This window comes from Aphidius gifuensis, linkage group LG6 (assembly GCF_014905175.1).
Source record: "Aphidius gifuensis isolate YNYX2018 linkage group LG6, ASM1490517v1, whole genome shotgun sequence".
NCBI classification, from domain to species: Eukaryota; Metazoa; Arthropoda; class Insecta; order Hymenoptera; family Braconidae; genus Aphidius; species Aphidius gifuensis.
In genome coordinates this window covers 7,705,199-7,727,444 of record NC_057793.1, presented here as the reverse complement: position 1 = coordinate 7,727,444, position 22,246 = coordinate 7,705,199, and the positions used below count along the sequence as shown (strand labels likewise).

General features: G+C 21.5%; 3 protein-coding genes across 5 annotated transcripts; 2 read left to right on the top strand and 1 right to left on the bottom strand.

The window, feature by feature from the left end:
* Positions 1-1,715: 1,715 nt before the first annotated feature.
* LOC122859268 (synaptic vesicle glycoprotein 2B-like) lies at positions 1,716-7,461 on the top strand. Of its 3 annotated transcripts, XM_044162710.1 has the most exons (12): positions 1,716-1,952; positions 2,103-2,180; positions 3,503-3,727; positions 4,043-4,205; positions 4,382-4,503; positions 5,145-5,389; positions 5,859-6,019; positions 6,342-6,531; positions 6,615-6,729; positions 6,801-6,960; positions 7,038-7,165; positions 7,229-7,461. In XM_044162710.1, exons 1-12 carry the CDS (start codon positions 1,928-1,930, stop codon positions 7,309-7,311), a joined length of 1,695 nt encoding a protein of 564 aa, XP_044018645.1. In that variant the 5' UTR covers positions 1,716-1,927; the 3' UTR covers positions 7,312-7,461. The 3 variants fall into 3 exon arrangements, with proteins under 3 accessions (XP_044018645.1, XP_044018647.1, XP_044018646.1); XM_044162712.1 differs by lacking the exon at positions 2,103-2,180; XM_044162711.1 differs by lacking the exons at positions 1,716-1,952; positions 2,103-2,180 and adding an exon at positions 2,373-2,424.
* A 630-nt stretch (positions 7,462-8,091) lies between these two features.
* On the top strand, positions 8,092-11,618 carry LOC122859272 (sorting nexin-4-like). The gene is made up of 7 exons (XM_044162716.1): positions 8,092-8,582; positions 8,732-8,838; positions 8,912-9,128; positions 9,192-9,407; positions 9,476-9,957; positions 10,060-10,174; positions 10,259-11,618. Exons 1-7 carry the CDS (start codon positions 8,502-8,504, stop codon positions 10,307-10,309), a joined length of 1,269 nt encoding a protein of 422 aa, XP_044018651.1. The 5' UTR covers positions 8,092-8,501; the 3' UTR covers positions 10,310-11,618.
* LOC122859269 (pyrokinin-1 receptor-like) lies at positions 11,503-21,139 on the bottom strand. Its single transcript, XM_044162713.1, has 3 exons — positions 19,901-21,139; positions 13,145-13,368; positions 11,503-13,083 (listed from the first exon to the last, which is right to left on the bottom strand). Exons 1-3 carry the CDS (start codon positions 20,721-20,723, stop codon positions 12,478-12,480), a joined length of 1,653 nt encoding a protein of 550 aa, XP_044018648.1. The 5' UTR covers positions 20,724-21,139; the 3' UTR covers positions 11,503-12,477.
* Positions 21,140-22,246: the final 1,107 nt, after the last annotated feature.

Below are 22,246 nucleotides of genomic sequence, written 5' to 3'. Positions count from 1 at the left end.
ATATATTTATAAATTTTTTACTACTGTTATTATTATTTTTTAATAATAAAATATTATGATTTTTATAAATATAATAGTTTTGGTAAATTATCAGTGATGTTTATTATATAATGAATTATCTGGTGGTAAATATGTACCACATGGTACTCTTGTTGATTGATAACCAGGTGAAATGGATTGAGTATAAAATGAAGAACAGTTGGATAAATATTTAGACCAGATGATTTTGCATTTGGATTGTTTGATGCTGCTAATGATTGGGCAAAAGATTATCAAGGTGCTAAATTAGTTGCTGTAGAAATTGATGTTGTTATAAAAAAAACTGAAAGTTATGAATGCTTTTGAGGCTGGTTGACTTGGTGGTGACTGGTGGTGACTGGTGGTACTGATACAGGTCCAGGGAATGTATTAATACGTAAAGATTTTATTCAAATATAATTATAAATACATATTCTGTTGTACCATCAATAAAAATATCTGATATTGCTATTGAATCACATAATGCAACATTAAATCTTCTTGTTGAAAATAATTAAACAAACATATTGCATTGATAACGAAACAATTTATAATATTTGTTTTCATTCATTAAAATTATCAACACCAAAATATTATTATTCAAATTATTTTGTACCATTGACAATGTGTGGTGTAATGAAAAATATTTACGTTTTTCTGGTTAATTGAATAATGATCTTAAAAAAATTTCTTGCTAGGAAAAAATAAAACAGTTCCGTCGGGCACTGACAATCAAACAAAATATAATTAAAAGATATAGAAATTTATCATAGCTAAATTTTCCTAATTACTTTTTTTTTTAAATAAAACAATTATTTTTTTTTTTGTAATTAACTTTGGCTTATATTTAAAAACAAAAAATTGCTCCAAGAAATTTTTCTAGATATTATTTAGAGCTGTTTATCATCTAGTAAATGTCATTACAAAATCGAAATTATTAATTTCAATTCATTTATTTCTTTTGTTTATCAATCATGAATAATTTCGACGTAAAAAAAAAAAAACAGATTAGTCAGTTGAAATAAATGACTCAATGTACCCATATCAAGTCCGAGGAGGTCATCATTATTATATTATCTTTTTTTTTTTTAATAACAAACTCAAGTGCATAAAATAACTGTCATTGTTTTATGTATCTTAACACACATTATATCTTTTTTTTTTTGCTTTATTTTTGAATAATAAAATTTAGGAAAAAGCCAAATTAAAATAATCTTCAAATAACATTGCATAAATAATTTTCAAATAAATAAATACAATCTTAAAACATTTAAAAAATAATAAAGCCATAAATTATTTATATTTTCAAGTTAATTTTTTTCTTGAATATATTTTATATTTCAAATGATAATCAACAACCTTGTCTATTAAAATTAATAGTGCATCAAACACATGTTCAATTGTCAAATTAAATTTTTTCTTCGTCATATCCTGTATAGTTAATAATTTCAAACAATAATATTATCACATCAATATATTATTAATTAAATATACAGGATTTGCCGGAAGCTGGAGAAATGTCCAAGGATATCACCTCAGCAATCGAAATTTTTCATTTGACTATACTTAATTAATGCAAATATCGTATACGGAATACAAAAAATAATAACAATAAAAAATAGATTATTAAATAAAAAAGAAAAATAAAAAAAAAGTGTACAAGTAAATTCAAGTGGGAGATATCATTACCGTCATTTCGAATATCAGCAAACATCTTGTATCTCATTCGTCATTCGAGTGTGGTACCTGACAAAGCAACCACTCATTGACTCAATTTTTTTATCAATAAAAAAAAAAGATAAATTACCTTTAACAATAAACGTGTACAGTGTATTATTTATTATATTAAAAAAATTATTAAATTTTAATTGAGTGGAAATTTTTTAATCTGAATTTAATTTAATATTCCATGAGTCCTTCAATTCATAAACAAGGTAAGTTTTATTTAAATTATTTTATAATAATAAAAAAAATGTAATTAACTTAAATTTAATTAATGGTATTTTAATTGTTAATAAAGTAGCTAGCTATTTATGAAATTAATAAATTAATAAATAATATATTTAAATGTAAATTTTTAACAGTTTCAAGTAGATGCTGTTTTGATAATACGCCTGATTGGCTTAATCAGCAGGATTTGATTGATATTTGTTCGACATTTGGTAATGGAAATTTAATATTAATAGTCATCAATTATTTTTAACTTTATTTGTAATTATTATTTTAAGATTTATTGTGTGTTTTAAATGTATTTGTGGGTGCATTTTTCATATTTATTTGTCATATACGTTTCTGGTAAACATTGATTAAAATTTTATTTATACTGCATGTTCTTTTTTTTTCTATGTAAACATTGTTGTCAGTGTGATATTATGTTTTCTTCAAATGAGACACTCATCGACAACAGTGAGTTATTTTATTTTTTTTTTTTTCTATCAAATTAAGTGATATATTTTTGTTTTTTCTTGCTTCAAATGATCCAAGATAAATTTCATTATCTTATATTTTATCACTTGCTTTATTTATCCTTTTTTTTTTTATTTAAATTACTCGTATTATTTTTTTATTTAAATTGATAAATTTTAGATCATCGTGGTTGATAAAAGTATATTTATTTATTTCTTTTCAATAGAAAATTTATTGATGAAATGTGACAAGTTAAAATTTAAAATTTAAAAAATACATTCTTTATTATTATTGAATTTTTTTTGTTGTTTTATCAATTAATTTAAATTGTTAATTATATTTTTTATAAATAAAAAAGGTTTCTTTATTTATTATGAGACAATTAAAAAAAAAAATCATATATTGAACTTGATGTTTTGCATTGGTAAAAGATTTTTTATTTAAATAACAAATAATTTTATCAATATGTATAATAGATTATGCAATAATAATCTTGATTGTGATTAATTAAAACAAATTAATAATCACTGATAAATGATTATTTATTTCCTCAAACAAAAAGTTAATCTGGTTTAACGTAATTTTAATATTAACATTGTTTATTTATTTGTCATTTCGAATATCAAGTTTTTTACAAATAGTATTATAATTTCTACCAAGCCCAGAAAAACATAAAAACTTGATAAAAAAAAAATAATAATAATAATAATTTAAATATTACAAGAAACATAAAAATGTGATTTAAAAAAAAAAAAATTGATATCGATAAATTGAGTAAATGTTAATTTTAAATATTAAAAATAATTGTAAGTATGTTTGAAATTTTTATCAAGAGTAAATAACTGGTTTTGCTAGTTTTTTAAATAGTTCGATTGACATAAAAAAAAATATATTTAATTATTAATTCATCATGACTAAATGAACTTGTGATTATCTGATTAATTAAATAATTGATTGATCAAGGATATTCAAGGTTATTAACAATGCTTATTGCTTATTATTTTAAATAATTAATTGATATTTGTTTGTTAATTTTTTGATGATAAAAATATGATAATAATATTTTTGTAAATTACAGATGAGGTTGAAAAAAACCAAGATGATGGTCCAGCTGATTTTGAAAGAGCTATAAATGCTGCTGGTTATGGAAAATTTAATTATTTACTTTTATTAGCAATTGTACCTGCTGGATGGGCAAGTATTTATGGATCAACATCAATGTCATATGTGTTACCATCAGCTCAATGTGATTTAAGTTTGACATTATTTGACAAAGGTCTACTAAATTCCATGATATTTGCAGGTCAATTTATTTTATATTCCTTTTTTTTTTTTTTTTTACAAATTATTTAATTTATAGTATGCTTGAATTGTTGGTCGATTTTTTAAAATTATTATTATTTTAGATTGTGTGATTTAATTGGTTGATGGATTTAAAAAATATTATGTTTATAAATATGAAATGAAAGTTTGTAATTTTATGGATATGTATTTTTTTTTTAAATGTTTTAAAATATTGATCAATGATTGGGTATGAGCTATTGAGTTTGTGATTAATTTATGATATTTAATTTGTAAATATATGAAAAAATTATTGATATTAATTATGGATTTTCAGGTATGATTGTAACTGCATTTTTATGGGGATTTTTAACAGACACATATGGACGTAAAAATATATTAATAACTGGATATTTTTGTTGTTTTTTATTGAGTCTTGCTAGTTCACTCTCACATGCCTCATGGCTATTAATATTATTCAAGTTTCTCAATGGCATTGTGTAAGTACATATTTTTTATTAATTAAATTATGATGATCTCAATATTTTACTTGGGGCATACATATTATTATACATATTTTTAATAGTGAAAAAAAAACATTGAAATTATTAATATTAACATATATAATAATTTTATTTAATAAAGTATAACATTTTTTTTTTTTTTTTCTTATCAGGATATCCGGGCCTTATGCGGCATTGATGTCATATCTTGCTGAGGTACATGGTGAAAAGCAAAGATCTAAAATTTACATGTGGCTAGGGGTTGTTTTTTCACTTGGAAGTATATCTATACCATGTGAGTAATGAATGATAATTTATTATAATACAACGACAATTAAACTAAAATTATATTTTATTTTTATCATCTCTGCGGTTATCTTCCAGTCAAATTATCCCGAAATATATTTTTCCTGCCTGATAATATACGCGAAAAAAAAATGAATCATATCATGTAGCTTGTGTTGGTATAAAAAGTCATGAAATATTTAAAATTAAAATGAATAATTATAAAAATAATATACAAGCATAGTTTAACATGTCGACATAATGATGATTATGATGATTTAAAATTTGTCGAAAAATAATTATGACAAGAGTATGTAGATAAATAAATAATTCCATTTAAATTTATTTTTTTTTTTTGCAAATTTACTATTATCCATATATCTTGGATAAATTGAAAATTAATTTATTTAAAAATTAATTAATTCATCATCGTATTGTAATGACTCGCTGTTATTATTATTTCAAATTTAATTTTTATTAATATTTTCATCTTTTAAATGTATTTTATTAAATGTTTATTTATTTTATTTATTCAAATAATTTTGATAAATTCGTAATTTATTTCTTTACTTTGATATTTCATTAAGAATATTTTATTATTATTTAAAACATAATGATGAATATTATTTTGGGATTTCTTTTTTAAAACAGGTTTAGCATGGTTAATTATTCCACAAAAATGGGAATACCCAATATTAAATGGTGCAATAAATTTCAAGTCATGGCGTTTATTTTTAGCACTATGTTCAATACCAGAATTATCAGCATTTATTGCAATTAGTTTTTTTCCTGAAAGTCCAAGATATTTATTAACAAAAGGACGTAATGAAGAGGCATTAAATATATTTCGTCGTATCTATTCAATAAATACTGGCAATGATCCATCACATTATCCGGTAAGTTTAATACTATAAATACATTATAATTAATTGAAAAAAAAAAAAAAAAAAAAACGATTCCCGAGGAAAATTGAACAATGGTAACCCGTCAAATTATGACGGGATCACCTGATGTTCTTATTTCTTTTAATCTCAGCCTCTCAAAATTTGATGAGACGATGTTGACACTCAATCCATGATGTGTTTTTTCAATCTTGTGAACATCTCACACACTCACTATTATCACTTGATGCAGTCATCCCCCCAGGTCTTCCTCAATAACAGGTAGTATCGGGATTGATAAACTGCCATTTATTCATTTATTTTTTTTTAAATTTTATTATTTTATTTTTTAATTATTTCATTGTATATATTATTTTTATTTTTAAATTTTCTTATTATCTTTTTATTTTACTTAAATAATAACAGCTTTTTTTTTTTTGTTTTTCTACTGAAAAAAAAAATAAAAAAATAAATAAATAAACAGATCACAAAATTATCTGATGAAGATTTTATCAAAAACCAAGGAAATCAGAGTCTCTATGAAAATCTTCATGATGGCTGGAAGCAAATGAAACAATTATTTTTAAAGCCATATGTATACAGATTAATACTCATTGGTTGTATACAATTTGGAGGAACAATTGGGTATGAATTTAATTTTTAAAATGTATTTTTAAAATCATTATTTATCAGGCAATTTAATCAATATATTTTTAACAATTGAAGCTTATTTTTTAGATGATTCGATTGAATAAATTTCAGTTCATCATGATTAATAAAAGTATTTTACAATTTTTTAAATCAATCTTGTATTTATTAATTTAAATTTGAATAAAGTTTATTTAGAATATCTTATATTTCGTTTCTTTTTAACTAATTTATCATAGATTAATTTAATGATTATAAAACTTGATGATCACATGACTGAATAACGTGAAAATTAATTTTCATTATTTCTATTTTTTAGATCAAACACATTAAAATTATGGATGCCACAATTATTTGCAATGATTGAGACTTATGAAGCTAGTCATCCAGATAAAACATCAGAATCATATCCGTCAATTTGTGTTATGCTTGAAACAACAAACACAACATTTCAATATATTAATAATACACTTAATGCAACACTTCAAAAAGAAGAATTTTGTGCACCAGTAATGATAAATTTTTTTTTGAAAAATAAATTATATATTATATTTATTAAATAACTTTTTAAATATATATTTTTATTTTGCAGGTTGTACTTAATGCTACTGTTTATTTAAATTCAATTGTCATTGCATTGACTGGAGTCATTGGATACACATTAGCTGGTTCATTAATTAATTGTGTTGGAACAAAAAGACTAATGAGTAAAAATAAAGCTTATAAAATACGCATTTAACAATATATTTTTCAATCTAACATATTAATTTTTTTTTAGTGTTTTGCTTTTTGGCTGCTGGTTTTTGTTGTGGAGGTTTATTTTGGGCTGAGGATTCAAATGGAATTTTAGGAATATCATCAGTATTTGTTGCTCTTTCAAGTATCGGTGGAGCTGCTGTTATGAATATTATTGTTGATAATTTTCCTACTGCATTGAGGTACCAAATAAATCAACATAATTATCAATTTTTTATTTATTTATTCGTACTAATTAATGTAATAATTAATTTAACAGAGCCATGGCCATTTCATCAACAATGATGATGGGAAGATTTGGTGCTGTTACTGGAAATTTAGCATTTCCAATTCTATTTAAATTAAGTTGTTTTGGACCATTTGAAATGATTGGAATAGCATGCATAGGTAAATGCATATTTAATTTATTATAATTACAATAAAATAATTATTTTTTTTTTCTTCTTTTAGTATGTTCAATTTTGGTATTATTTATACCAAATAAAAAATCAAAACTCAAAGAATCCATAAATAAATCATCAGGAAAAGTGTAATAAATTTCAATTAATATTTTTGAAAATAATATAGAAAAAAAAAACGTTAATTAATAGTATTAAGAATATTAATATTGTAAATAAATAAATTTTTGTTTTTTTTTTTTTTACTTTTATTGTTATATAAAAAATAAAAAAAATCACAATAAATTTGGATAATTTATTTAATTTTAATTATTTATCATTTTTAGTGCAGTTTTTTACACTGTGCCCAACGGGCTAACGACATTATACGCGAAGTATCATCGAATTCTCTGCTTCTATAGGGAGACTATAAATTCTCAACTTTACACTGATGCCGCATAAATTATAATTAAATTAGAAAAAAGTAAAATTACACTTATTCTTAATAGAATATCACAATTTCTCCGGATCTCTCCGGATTTTCTCCGGATTTCTCCGGATTTTCTACGCAATTGAGACTTCCGTATCTAAAATATTTTTTTTTAAGATTGTTGAGACTTGCTGATCGACTTGTACCAATGAATACTTGCAAACCAATTTCTGTATCACGTAGCCAGTTAATTTTTAGTGCAGTCAAAATAATATTTTAATAATTATTAAAATTATATAATATTAATTTACATTATTCAATGAGATTTTTAATTATTTAAAATAATTAAATTTAATTTTTTTCAAGTCAAAATTACTATTGTACACTATTGTATTTCGAATTTCAAATGAGTTTAATTTTCTGCCACTAGAAGCGCTCTATTCAAAATGGCTGCTAACATTAAATAATAACAATAATAAAAATAAAAAAATAACAAATATTTATAAATAAAAATGGTTGACACCCAAAAATGTTCAAACATCGAATATAAAAATAACAAAACTGCCAATTTTATAAATAAAATAATAATCAGTAAAATTGTTGTTGAAAAAAATGAATAAAATAAACAAAGCTAAAGTTTAAAAATTAATATAATTTATTAGCAATTATTACATAATTATTACCGGTTAATTTTTATGTAAATATTTTGATTGTATTTTTTGTGTCATTCTCGTGATCATCGTGACAAGTGACAAGTTAAATATGTCAAATTGGTTGACGCCTTTTAGCTGTCATTAATTTTAATTGTGTTTGTTAAAAATTATAATTAATAAAGTTAAAAAAATTTAACAATGACATTTTGTTAATTAAAAAAATAACTAAAAATTGTTTGTTGATTAAATAAATAATTATAACAATGGAAGGTATTTTTCAAAATGGTAATTATCAAATTGTAACAAATACAAATGACATGGATAGTTTGGATATTCAAAAAGAGGTAAATTATTTATCTATTTTTATTTTTTTTAACCTTGTTAATTCAATCAATATATCATACAAATTTTATTTTTAATAATTCCTTTTTACAATTGTGAATAATTTATTGAATAATCAGTTTGTGGTATATTTCTTTTTGATTATTTTTAGGATACTCTGTTGGATCATATGGAAATATCAATTGTTGAAGCTGAAAAACGTGCAAATGGTGGTTTAAATTTACGTGAATTTTACACAGTTTATCTTGTTGAAACAAAGTTAGTTAATTATATTTAAAAAACAAACAAAAACAATTTAATATTATTAATTTAATTAACACAATTATTACAGAGTTATTGATGATAATTTTGAAGATGCATTGACAAATTCAAGTTCACTATGGCGACGTTATACAGAATTCGAAATGTTAAGATCATATTTAGAAGTGACTTATCCATTTGTTGTATTACCATCATTGCCAGAAAAAAAAGTATTGTATGCTTGGCAAAAAGTAACAACTGATACATTTGATCCTGATTTTGTTGATCGTCGTCGAGCTGGTCTAGAGGTAAATAAAATCAAACAAATAAAATACTTGTAACCCTCAAGATGATTTTTTTTATTTTTAAAGAATTTTCTTCTTCGTGTATCATCACATCCAGTACTGTCAAAAGATAAACACTTGATGGGTTTTTTACAAATGAGAGAAGGCTGGAAAGAGAGTATAAAAGAAAGTGCATATCATCAAATGACTGAAACAAAATTAAAAGCTTTAAGTATTGCTGTTAGACTTAAAAATCCTGATAAAAGATTTGAAGAAGTTAAAACATATGCAGTTGAACTTCAGGTAAACAATGAAAAAATACTAGAAAAATTATATTAATTTCTTTAATAATTTTATTTTAATATTTATAGAATAATTTGAATAATCTTCTTCGTGTACGTGCACGTCTAGCTGAAAGACAATATGCATTATATAAATTACATGCAAATTATGGTCGTGTATTTAGTGAATGGAGTGCAATTGAACAAGAATTAGGTGATTGTTTACAAAAATCAGGTCATTATATTGATTCACTTGCTTCTGTTATTGATAGTCATTTAGAAGAAGAAGAATTAATTGCTGATCAATTAAAAGAATGGTTATTTGGTGCATCAGCATTACAAGCTGTTGTTAAACGTCAAGAATCATTACAAGTTAATAAAGATGATGCAAGTGATACATTGCAAGCAATATATGAACAAAAAGATAAAACAGTACAAGGTAAATCTGGTATTATGTCAAGATTATTTGGTTCTGTTGATACTGAAGAAGTTAGAGAAATGAAAGTCACTAAATTGGAACAAAGAATATCAATGATTCAAGATAATGTCAAACAAGTTGATGATGATTTAACGTAAGATATATTTATAAAATAAAATTGACTTTAAATTTTCTTCTACTTTTTTTTATTCAACATGTTAAATTTATTTTGGTGGATTACTTTTTTTTTTTACAGATTGTTTACAAACAAAGCCTTGGCTGACATTGAAAGATTTCAGAATCAAAAAGTTTTAGATCTCAAAGAGGCACTAACTGCTTATTGCGTCCTCCAATTCAAGCTGTCACGAAAGGTAATATAAAAAAAAAAAATAAGTTTTTTTATTTATATCATTTCAAGTTTGACAAATTTGTTTTTGCCTTTTTTTTTTTTACAGGGTCTACAAACTTGGCAACATATCAAACAGTGCTTAGAAAGTATACCATAAAATTGTCATATATTTTATTTGTCGTTGGGCTATCAAACCAGTACCTAAAGTTTTTTTTAAAAAAACAAAAATCAATTTATCTTGAAAAAACAAATACAAGAAATATTTTATTATTTCTGTATACATTCCTTGAATTATTATTTTTTTTTATTTTAAAATATTCTTATCACAATGTGCAGTAATTGTTTTTTTTTCTTTAAATTAATCTAGATAAATTAAGCTAATGATAATATTTAATTTTTAAATAAATATAAACTGCCTAGATAATTTATTGTTGCCATTTTGTTATTAATCATAAATTAAATAAGAAAAAACAATAATAAAGTAATTATTTATCTTTAATTTTATTGTTAACTATTTATAGATATTATGAAATTAATTTTTGTTGTATACTTTGATGAATTTATTAACATAATTTAACTTGTGGCAGCAATGTTGTAATTATCATTGAGAAAAAAAAAATGACAGCAATATAATAAACAAAAAAAAATATTAATCAAACATTGCATAAAACAAATACACAAATTGCACAATCATTCAAGTCATTTATGTATTTTTAAGTAATTTAATTCTATGACAAAATGTTAGTTTTTAATCAAATTTTAATTTGAAATTCAAAAAAATTTTTGGCTTATTTATTTGTTTTTTATCTTATTTGAATAATTAATTGCTATTATTTTTATTTTTTATAGTTTAAGAATGTTGGCGTATTATAAAGAAATTGTCACCTTGCATTGAATAAATTTTGTTGAAATATAATAAAATTAAATGTTAAAACTCGAGGTGAACAAATAAATCTTGTTTTATTTTTTTTCATTTGTCCTTCATCATGATGATGATCATCATTAGAAATATGTAGTTAACACTAATTACTTTTAACCATTGATGGATTAACTTGAGGTTGTTGATGTTCAAATATATTTGGTCTGATTGATCAATCAAAAAAATTTCTATTTATAAATACACAAGTACTTATGAATAATAAACCATTTAAAAAAATTTTATTAGTATTTTTTTAAATACTAAAATAAATAAAACAAATATAAATTAAAATAATTTTTTTTTATTAAAATTAAATTTAAAAAATCTTAACTTAAAAATAACAATAGAAATTATTTATAGAAAAATTTTAATAAAAACCTAAAAAATTAAATTTAACAAAAATATTAGCCAGTTAATTTTAATAATAAAATTTTTTTTTTTCTTAAATTACTAAACAATATATTGTTTATTGTTAAATATTTTATTACATATATATATGTACAATAAATTTCATAGATACACATCTTTAATAAACATAGTATCACAGTATTATTAGTATTTAAAAAATTTAACTTAATAATTATTTAAATATTTTAAACATTTATTAAAAACAACAGCTACCAGTCTTAATGTATAGAACAAAAACATTTAAATATAAAAAGAAAAAAGAAATTTAATTACTTAAATATATCAATAATATATTTACTTATAATTTTAATTATTAATAAAATTTATTATTTATCGGTATATATTTATGACAATGCCTATCCTTTGGTAAATAACATTCGTCATTTATTCGATGCGGAAATTGAATGTAAATTTATTTTTTTCTTTTTTAATTATCAGTTCAGGGGCATTATGACCCCAGTTGTATTAAGCTCATAAATATCCATAATTTTCAATCATCGACTTATCATTCGTCATTAAATTTATCAATCATTTTTACATTTTCACATACACATATAAATTTTTTTTTTAAACTTACAACTTAATGTTCAATAATAAAAAAATTATATTTAATAAAAAAAAGTATTTATTGTGTTTAAATAATTATATTTTAAAATAGCGATAAATTAGCTTTTGAGCTTTATATTAATTTTGATTTTATATAGTTTATTTTTGAGTCAATATTGTTTATTAAATAAAAACAAATGGTTTTATTTATTTGAAAAGTTTTATAAATATTTTAGAACCTTGTGATTTTTATGTAATTAGACAAAAAATTTAAATTCAACATGAAAATTTGCAGGCATTCAAGAAACATTGATGTTTTCTGATTTTCGAAATTCCGAGTAATTTCAAGAAATTACTGATTATTTTTTTCTCGTTTTAAACGATTTTATAATTTTATTATAATTTCAAGTTATTTTGAAGAAAATAATTTTATAATTTCACTCGTAATTAATTTAAACTAAACGATGATCACCATCAACATAACAAGATGTCATTGAGTATTCTTCACGATTGCTTTGTATATCAACATTATTATTATCATTTGTTGATCTTGTTGTTAATTTAAATGATTTTTTAGTTGGTAATAATTTAATATATCTCCACCATTTTTTATTACAATTATTTGAATTATTTTTACCATTTGTTAAAAATTTAACAACATTATTTTTATTATCATTATTATCATTAATTATTTGTGATTTTTTAACACTAATAATTGATGATTTATTATCATTTTTATCATCAAAGTTAGTATCAATATTTTCAATAATATTATTTTTAGATTTTTTAATTTTATTGTATTTTATATTTTTCGATTTATTATTTTTAACTGTTTCGATTTTTGATTGACATGCTGCTGAGGTACTTTGACGTGAACCATCATCATTATTTGAATTACCAGAACAATCAGAATTATCTTGTGCAACACCATTACCACCAATTGTACGTGAACCAAACATACCAATTGTTTTTTGATGTGATCTTGATAAACTTGAGTATGAACGTTGTTCATGTGGTGCCTCAGAAGATTTATTATTACCACAACTTGCCAATGTTTCCTATTTATAATACAATAATTAACAACTAATATAATATTTATATTTTTTTTGTTAAACTTACCATAAATGCTTCTCTAAATTTATTTGACATTATGTTGTAAAGAATTGGATTAATTGTCGTTGAAACATAGTAAAAAATTCCAGAAATGTACGTGAATACGATGTAGAGATATTCAATCCAGCTGTTTTTAGATGTAACATGATCATTTCTTGTTCCATGGATCGCAATCAGTCTTTGGATGTGAAAAGGGCACCAGCATATAAAGAACGCAATGCAGATGCATACTAAAAAGATAAAAATTAAATAAATTTTGTATATTTTATTGTTGTGGAAAAAAAATAAATACATTTACTAAAAAATTTCACCAACAAAAGTTATATTTTAAATGAGTTTTTATTTTATTATTATCGCTAGAAATGATTATTCGAAATAGTAGAATTTATTTAACTGTAACACACGCAATTTTATTTTTATTTTTAATAAATTTTTTTTTACGTAATTACGATATTTGTCTATAGAAAAATTCAACTATGTACAATTAGTGAGCAAATATTATAATCATAAAATAACTACAATATTGAAAAAAAAAATAATGCATGAACATTTATCGTTTTAGAAGGCTAATGAATTTTCTAGGAAAATAATACATATTCAACTTTGATAAATTAAATGCATTACTCAGTCAAGGGTTGCAATGAAAAAAAAAAAAAAAATAATGAATTTCTGTCAAGATTAAATCAATCACTTTGTTCCAATATTTTTATTTAAAAATTTTTTCAAATGAAAAATTATCTTATAGAAAAAACCAGATATTAATTTAAAAAAAAAAAAAAATTAATAGTCTATTAATTGGGTAATAAAACATGGCAAATACATTTGAAAAAATAATTTTTAATTTTGTGTTTCATTTTATTTATTCAAAAGAAAAACGAGAATTTTTTTTTTTTTTTTAATCATTCATCATTAAGACATATAATAATTATCATTGAAATTTTTTTTATCTGTTTTTTAAAACAACAATGTTACATACTTTTAAAGTATAAATAAAAAAAAAAATGATAAATAATATTTTAAAAAAAAAAAGACACAATTAAAAACGAATCAATATGAAAAATTTATTCTACCTATTTTTATGGTTTACAAAGCATCATTCAAAATGCTAAAAAAAAATAAAAAAAATTGTTTTTTCTAAACTGTTGTATTTTACAAGACAAAACTGCATAATTATTTTTTTTTTTTTTATCATTAAAATCTATATGCATAATAATAACAATAAAATTAAAAAAAAAAACTAGTTAATCGATCAACTTGAGACAATATCATTAGGTGTTTCTTGGTATCAATTAAATATTCTTGATAATTTTTTAAGAATAATAATCTATCAAATTATGACAGTTAAAAAAATTACAAATAGAAAATTTAAATAATAATATTAATAATCATAATGTTGTTTAATATTTTTAAAATTGAAAATATTTTTTTTTCTTATAAAAAATATAAGTTGATAATTTTTTTTTTTAACAAAATTATTATTCAATTTATATAGCTGTAATTAAATACGTTAATGTCATGATTCAATATGCTTCCGGAGATGTGAATGGAATATAGATAACAAAAAAATGTAAAATAAAAAAAAAAAAAAATAATCTATATTTAATTTTATCATTATAAATAAAATTTTTTCTTAATAAATAATACAAAAAAAAAAAAAAATGTTATTTATAAAAACAATAATTTATTAATAATTGAAATCAATAAGTGATGATAGTCAAGGCTAAATTAATGAAAAGATAAAAGTATATTGGCTTATGATCAAAGCCAATAAATAACATCTTGGAGTTATTCAAATGACAGTCGGAAGTACTTGGCATCTTCACACTTTCCAAATGGTTATATAAAAATAATACAAAATTAATATTAAAATTTCAAATAAAAACTATAAGCTAAATGAAAAAAAAAAAATATTCAAAAAAAAATAAAAACGCGGGAAGTTCAAAAAGAAAAAAAAAATGGAAAATTTAGAGCTAAAAATACTCGGAGCTAAAAATCGTTGGCTATTAGTAGTCATTTATAACAATAATAAAATTAAAAAAATATTTATATTAAAATAACAACAATTTATAAATATATAAAATTTTAATCGTTCACATTTGGCTTTGATGTTTAGCGTATGGCAAAGCTTATCACGTTGATATAAAAAAAAAAACGTTTTTTTTTTTTTCTTTTTTGATAAAATAATTATGACACTCTAATAAGCTTGATGATAATTTGATGAATTCCATCATCATATTGTATAGACCATTGATTAGTTTAACAATTTTATTATAATGTAATTTTGTAAATGCATCGTTGATAATATTTGATGGATTGACTGATGGCGCCATGTTTATACAGCTGAATGCATATTGCATATACACCTAGTTCTGACCTTCAAAACTACTATTTTTTTTTTTTTTTTTTACGTATTATTATTTTCTCATTCATTATCTGTTTTTTAAATTTTATAAAATTACTTGAAACGTGTATATTAAATTAAAATATAATTAATTATGAAAAATTTAATTAAATTTAAATAAATTTTCGTACGTATTTTTTAATTATAGATAATTTGTTTTTTTAATTTTAAAAAATTTTGATTACACGTGCAAGAGTAACACGTGCAAAAACTAATTTCAAATTAACTGATAGAAATTTTATAGTTGAGTGAAAAATTAACGAATGCTTATATCTTATCAAAAATGTTAATTTCAAATAATTTTTGATGAAAATATTTCACTGATTACTCCAAGATTGGCTGATTTATATGTTACTAATACAAAAAAAATTTTTTAATGCTATCATTTGTTTTTAATTTAATAAAATTAATAAAAATTCAAATTTTGACATACAGAATAATTATAAAAAATTTGAAAATACACACTCATAATTTCAGTGTATAGCTGTGTTATAAACGGTTCAAAGTTCAGTGTACATTAAACATCACAATGGTCATAATTACCATCGTATTCAGTAAATTTTGAATGAATCAAAGCAATATTGTTGAATAGTTTCGTCATGAATATACTTGGTCAATTTATATTTGTCACTGAATTTTATAAAACACTTAAATTATTTATTTTTACGAATAAATAATTTTTTATCCATAAATTTTAAATGCAAAAAAATTATTATTCAATCATTTACACTGATATAGTTTTTAAAATTAATTATTTTTTTTTAAACAAAATTTAAAATTTATAATTTTGTTCTATATATATTATTTTAAAATAACTCAAAGTCCGTTGTAATTTTTTTCGTTTTTTTTTTTAAATATATAAATTTTTCCACTGGAATGTTTTTTTTTAAAAATTTTTTATTTATTTCTTATTTTGGATATTTTTTTATTTTTACTAAAAATGTCGTTCATGACAACCTTGAGACGATTTGTGGGTTTAAAAAAAAATTTTTTAACATCCGTTATTATTTTTTTTTTTTGCTCTGTTTTAACCAGTTTTCCCAGTTTTTTTTTGAATAAATATTTGCTTGTTTGTTTATTTATAGTAATTTTTTGATTTATTTATGGCTTTTTTTTCATGGAATGCAAATATTTATGAATATTTTCATCTTAAATTTAATTACAAAAAGATAAAAGTATACTAATTAGATGTCATTTAGATGCAATTCGGTTAAAATTGAATTTTAAAAAGGTCGTATTGTAATTTTTTGAAATTTCGTATTGGTAATTTTTGTTTGCACTTAATTCCGGATCTATATATTTATTTATATATATTTTTATTTGATGAAACAGTTGTTCCATCACATTAAAAAGAAAATAAAAAAATAAATAAAAAATAAAAATCACTTGGAGAACTGAGAAGCAATTTGGCTTTTATTGATTAAAAATACGACTATTATCGTCTTATCGTGAGCATCTGTTGCTTAGAAATTTAATTTGAGTTTTTTTTTTTCTATCTATGAAAGTCGTTGCACCAAAGAAATGTAATGATACAGTTTTAAAAAAAAACTAATTAAAAAATATTAAAAATAATACAGGAAAAATAAAATATCATATAGAATAAAAAAAAAAAAAAAAACAAACAAATAAAAATAAAAGGTGCTAATGATATCTTTTCGAGCATAGTGCCATTATCTTTCACGATCGTTTTTATACATCCCATCAGTCAGTGACTCTTATACTTGTATATATAAACCACAAATAAAAATAAAAAAAAAAATAAAAGTAATAATTTTTCTTATAAAACGTATTTCCCAAAAAGTTTTTTCTGGTAAATATGAAAAACCACTCACGTATATTCATATTATAATTTATAAGGTTTAACTTAATCAAAAATTTTTTTCATTATTTTCAAAATTACATAGTTAATTTATAAATAGATCGGGTCATCTTTGGTGAAAATATTTCTACAGCTTTTTGTCATTTTTCGAAATTTGTCAAATCGAAATTTTAAATAATATTTGAACAAGAGTAGTTTAAGTATTTTAAAATATAAAAAATGAACCTTAAATGGTAAAAATAATTTTTTAATATGATGAAAATATTTCTCTAGATTTTTTTCTAACAGCCAGAGTAATACAGAAAATTACAGAAAGAAATCCAGAGAAATATTTCTATTAAAAATGTAAAAAATAATCGAATTACATTAAAGCCATTTCTACTGCGTTAAAAAATGATAAAAAAAAAAAAATAAATAATATGGTAAATGGAAAAATGACGCTTAGATAATCCACTGCTTTCATCAAGTCTATAAATAATTAAATTATCAGTATGGCATTATGTCCTTGATGTACCATTGAATATCGAGTATTTAATGCTGTTGAAAATTCCCAATAATTTAATAAAAAAAAAAAAAGGAAGAATAACTGTTGTTATCTTGTCTGATTACACAGCTTGTAATTGCAAAACAAAGTAAAAAAAAATAAAAAAACATCATGTTATTGAGAAACGTGTATTCCATCCGGCAATCAAACTGTCATGTTTAAAATAATTTTAAAAAAATTTTTAAGTCATTTTTTATTTTATGTATAAAGTTAAAGTTCAAGAATATTAATTATATTTTATAATAATTAAAAATAATGAATAAATAAGGAAATAAAATGACAATTATTTATGTCATAAATCATTTGAATAAAAAAATAAAATTATATTGTTTAAAATGAAATAGCTTCTTTAATATTTTAATAATTATTTTAAATTTCATTGTTGTATTTAAGTTAATAATTACATGTCAAATTTATGAATGAACAAACTGAAATTAAACATTTTCATTGCAAACAGTTAATTCATTGTTCATTGAATCATATTTAGCTCATTGTAAATAAATGCATTCACAAAAATTTAAATTTTAAATATCGTTTTTCTTTTTTTTTTTTTCAACTATAACAAGTGGCTATTTTTATTTCTATTATTATTCTAATATTATTTATTTTTTAATACATTTTTTTTCTAGTATAAATAACAAATTTAAATTTTTGAAATATGTATTTTTAATAAATACTAGTTTTTAAATATTCTAATGAATTTTTTTCTTTGAGAAAATATGTGACACTCAATACTGTCATCAAGTGGTCCTGTCAATAGACACTTATCCAATTAACATGATACAAAATTTACGAAAATAAAACATCAAATGTTTGGGTAATGATTTAGAAAAAAAAAAAAAAAAAACAATCACATTTCCTGATATCCTAAATAAAAGCTCTTGAGGGAAAAAATTATTTCAACACTTTTTTTTTTAGACTAAAAGCTTGAAGTAATCGATCCTTATCTTCCACCTTTTCACACAACTTTTGTTTTTATAAAAAAATATATTTGTTTGAATATTTTTTTTCTTTTTTAGGGTCATTTATTTTGGCCCTTTTAATAAACACTGGTAGGACATAGTTTATTGATAAAAATTTTTTTCTATTTAACTTGCGTGATATGAATGATTTATACAAGAAAAAAACTTTAAATATTATTTAAAAAAATATAATAAAAAATTTAAATATTATTGAAATATTGTGATTGACTTTTATTTAAAAATTTTATTTGTAAATTTTTTTTATTTAATGATATTTTAATTAATGTTTTCTAGATTATAAAAAAAAATTAAATATCCTATTTTTTTATTATTTAAATGTTAAACTGTTGAATGTTTTTTTTGACTAAAAATATATGAATAAATTGTTAAAATTAAATTCAAGTATTTTCATGAATTATAAATTTATTATAATGTTTTTAATTTATTTACAATAATAATGATTTGTTAATGATATTGAGATGTATTTAAAATGTATTTAAAATTCTTCATTTGGTAAAATGAACCTTGAATAACCGAAACAAGTCTGGAGGTTAATGAGAACATGACCGCATTTATTTGATTGAGTTGTTAATACACAAACTATATATTTTAAATAATTATTTAAGTATTTAATTTAAAAAATATTTAACCAATGAGTTTTTATTTTCATGTATAAACACAAACTGTTTATGTATTTTAAGGTAAAATCGATTATCGATCAACATATTCAACTCGCGACAAAATACTTTTTTAAATATTTCTCTAATAACTAACAATAGAGTTTTAATTTTTTTTAAAATTATTATTAATCAACTTAATTAGCTACTTTTTCAGCTATATAAAAATTTAGTTTTATTATTATTTTCAATTAAAATTATTGACTCAGTCACAATCAAACCAAGACGATCGAAAAAATAATCTGATAATAGTTGAAAATAAAGTTGATGGTTAAAACATGAACAAACAAAGAAACCTACAATAAAAATAAAAAATTTCGGAGAGATGTTAAATAGAAAAAAAAAAAAAAAATACTTACCAAGCATTTTTAAAACTCTTCTTGATGATCTACCTCTGTGTTTATTTTCTTTATGAAATTTATTATTACTACCACCTCTTTGACTACGTACATTATTATTATTTTTCATTAAATTTGATTTTCTTAATTTTAAACCAATCATAATATACAATACTGTTATAACAGTCATTGGTATTATAAAAAATAATAATGTTGATAATTCAAATGAATGTTTGATAAATATTGTTTTTAATGTACAAATTATAAAATCAGGATGTATTTTTTTATGTTGTACAATACCAAATTGTAATGCTTGTGGTATTGAAAATGTTAATGCAATAAACCATATTATTAATATTAATTTAATAGCACGTGATAATTTTGACATTGTATGAGATAAAAATGGATGACATATTGCAAAATAACGTTCAACAGTAAATGCTGTTATTGTTAATACACTTGCATATGTTGAACATTCAGCAAATAAACCACGTAATATACAAAAATATTCACCAAATATATATGGATATTTTGACCATACTGAATATATTTCAACTGGTAAACCAGCAATTAATAATAATAAATCAGATATTGCAAGACTAAATAAATAATAATTTGTTGCTGTATGCATTGACTTGTTGCGTGATATAACAATACACGTGCTGACATTGCCAATAATACCAGTTAAAAATATTGATAAATATATTATTGTTATTGGTAATACAATGTACAAAGAATCTCTTCGTGGTCCAATTAAACGTTCAACATTTATTTCTTCAATTATACTGCTTGATGAAAAATTATTATTTTTTGTTGTATTCCAATATTCGGTTGTTGATTCCATTTTTTTTTTTAAATTACAATTCACTTTTTTTACAATACATTTGTGGCATTTTCACTGAATGGTTTTTTTTTTTTTTTTTGCTTTTCATTTATTTGATTAAATAACTAACAGGTTTTTTTTTTAAATTAACGATTATTATTTTTACTTTTTTAAATAAACAAAAATATGTTATTGAGGTTTTTTTTTTTCTTTTGATTTAAGGGTTGTTTGTTTGTTTAAAATTTTTTAGATATTTTTTATTTTTTTTTTAATTTGATACTGGGATTTCGATTGTTTAAGATTGATTTCGATTTTAATTTTATGAGGAACAATCACGGTGTAAATACGAGCGTCGACTGAAAATGATCACAACGGTCAAGCAAGTTTGCAAGGTTTTGTAAAATAGTGGGGTTGAGTTTGCGCCGGCGAATAAAATGATGTCGTGTTTGACAAATTTATCTACTTTGCATATAAAAAAATAGATTAATTATTGTATTATATATATATATTTTTTTTTTCATGTTGTGTCTTTTATTTATTCTATTTTTTTTCGGTAAAATCAGGGAACATGAAAAAATTTGTAGTACACGTGTAAAATTAACTTTGATTCTTGAATGAAAATTGCTCGTCAAAATTATATAGTTATGATAAAAATATTCTTATAGTAAATATCAAAAAAAAAAAAAAGATAAATGAATAAAAAAGATTCGTAGGTTTTCTTTGAGTTGATTTTTTTTTTTTTTTTCCAGACAAAATGCGCTGATAAGATTAGATCTAGGGGTAAAGCAATCATGTGTTTTTTACCCTTATTCTTTTCAAGCTTTAGAAACAAGATTTTTCTTTTATTTAATAGTATAACAATTTTGAACTTTTCATCAAACTTATATACATTTGTTTTTCAAAGTTGAGAAAAGTATAAAATTTTTTTTTTTATACTTGAGGGTTTTATTTGATTTATTTTTTTATCTGATGTGATAATTTATTATTGAATTATTTACAAAATTTGAGACACTATGGCCTTGATTGAATATATACATATTCATATAATTTATCAATGTAAGTGAAGTTAAAAAAGTTGTTTATTGATTGACTGCAGTGTCAGTCGAACGATACTCGTCAATGTCAATTTAAGCATCAGGCGTTGCAGTTATTATAATTTAATTGTACTTTGTAAACCAACTGTAATCTATGCAAAATATTCATAGCTTGTTTATTTTTAGTTTAGTAATTGAGGAGCTATCATGATAAAGGTCATGCTTAAAATATATCCTGGTTAAATTATGTAGAAATAAAATATCCTGGTTAATGATTTCCTCCCAAAAAAAATATAAACATCATGTAGCTTGGTGTTGCTGGTATAAAAAGCCATGATATATTTAAAATTAAAATGAATAATTATAAAAATAATATACAAGCATAGTTTAACATGTCGACATAATGATGATTATGATGATTTAAAATTTGTCGAAAAATAATTATGACAAGAGTATGATCAGCACGATAAATAAATAAATATTCCATTTAAAAATTTATTTATTTTTTTT

Bases quoted from the DNA above. Each gene is read 5' to 3' on its own strand.
- LOC122859269 (XM_044162713.1), bottom strand. From the start codon at position 20,723: ATGGAATCAACAACCGAATATTGGAATACAACAAAAAATAATAATTTT. The intron at 13,369-19,900 runs GTAAGTATTTTT...TTATCTTTTTAG, and splicing joins AAGAGTTTTAAAAATGCTTG to TATGCATCTGCATTGCGTTC. The intron at 13,084-13,144 runs GTAAGTTTAACA...TATTATAAATAG, and splicing joins AATTTAGAGAAGCATTTATG to GAAACATTGGCAAGTTGTGG.
- LOC122859272 (XM_044162716.1), top strand. From the start codon at position 8,502: ATGGAAGGTATTTTTCAAAATGGTAATTATCAAATTGTAACAAATACA. The intron at 8,839-8,911 runs GTTAGTTAATTA...CAATTATTACAG, and splicing joins GTTTATCTTGTTGAAACAAA to AGTTATTGATGATAATTTTG. The intron at 9,129-9,191 runs GTAAATAAAATC...TTATTTTTAAAG, and splicing joins GTCGTCGAGCTGGTCTAGAG to AATTTTCTTCTTCGTGTATC.
- LOC122859268 (XM_044162710.1), top strand. From the start codon at position 1,928: ATGAGTCCTTCAATTCATAAACAAG. The intron at 4,206-4,381 runs GTAAGTACATAT...TTTTCTTATCAG, and splicing joins AAGTTTCTCAATGGCATTGT to GATATCCGGGCCTTATGCGG. The intron at 6,532-6,614 runs GTAATGATAAAT...TTTATTTTGCAG, and splicing joins AAGAAGAATTTTGTGCACCA to GTTGTACTTAATGCTACTGT.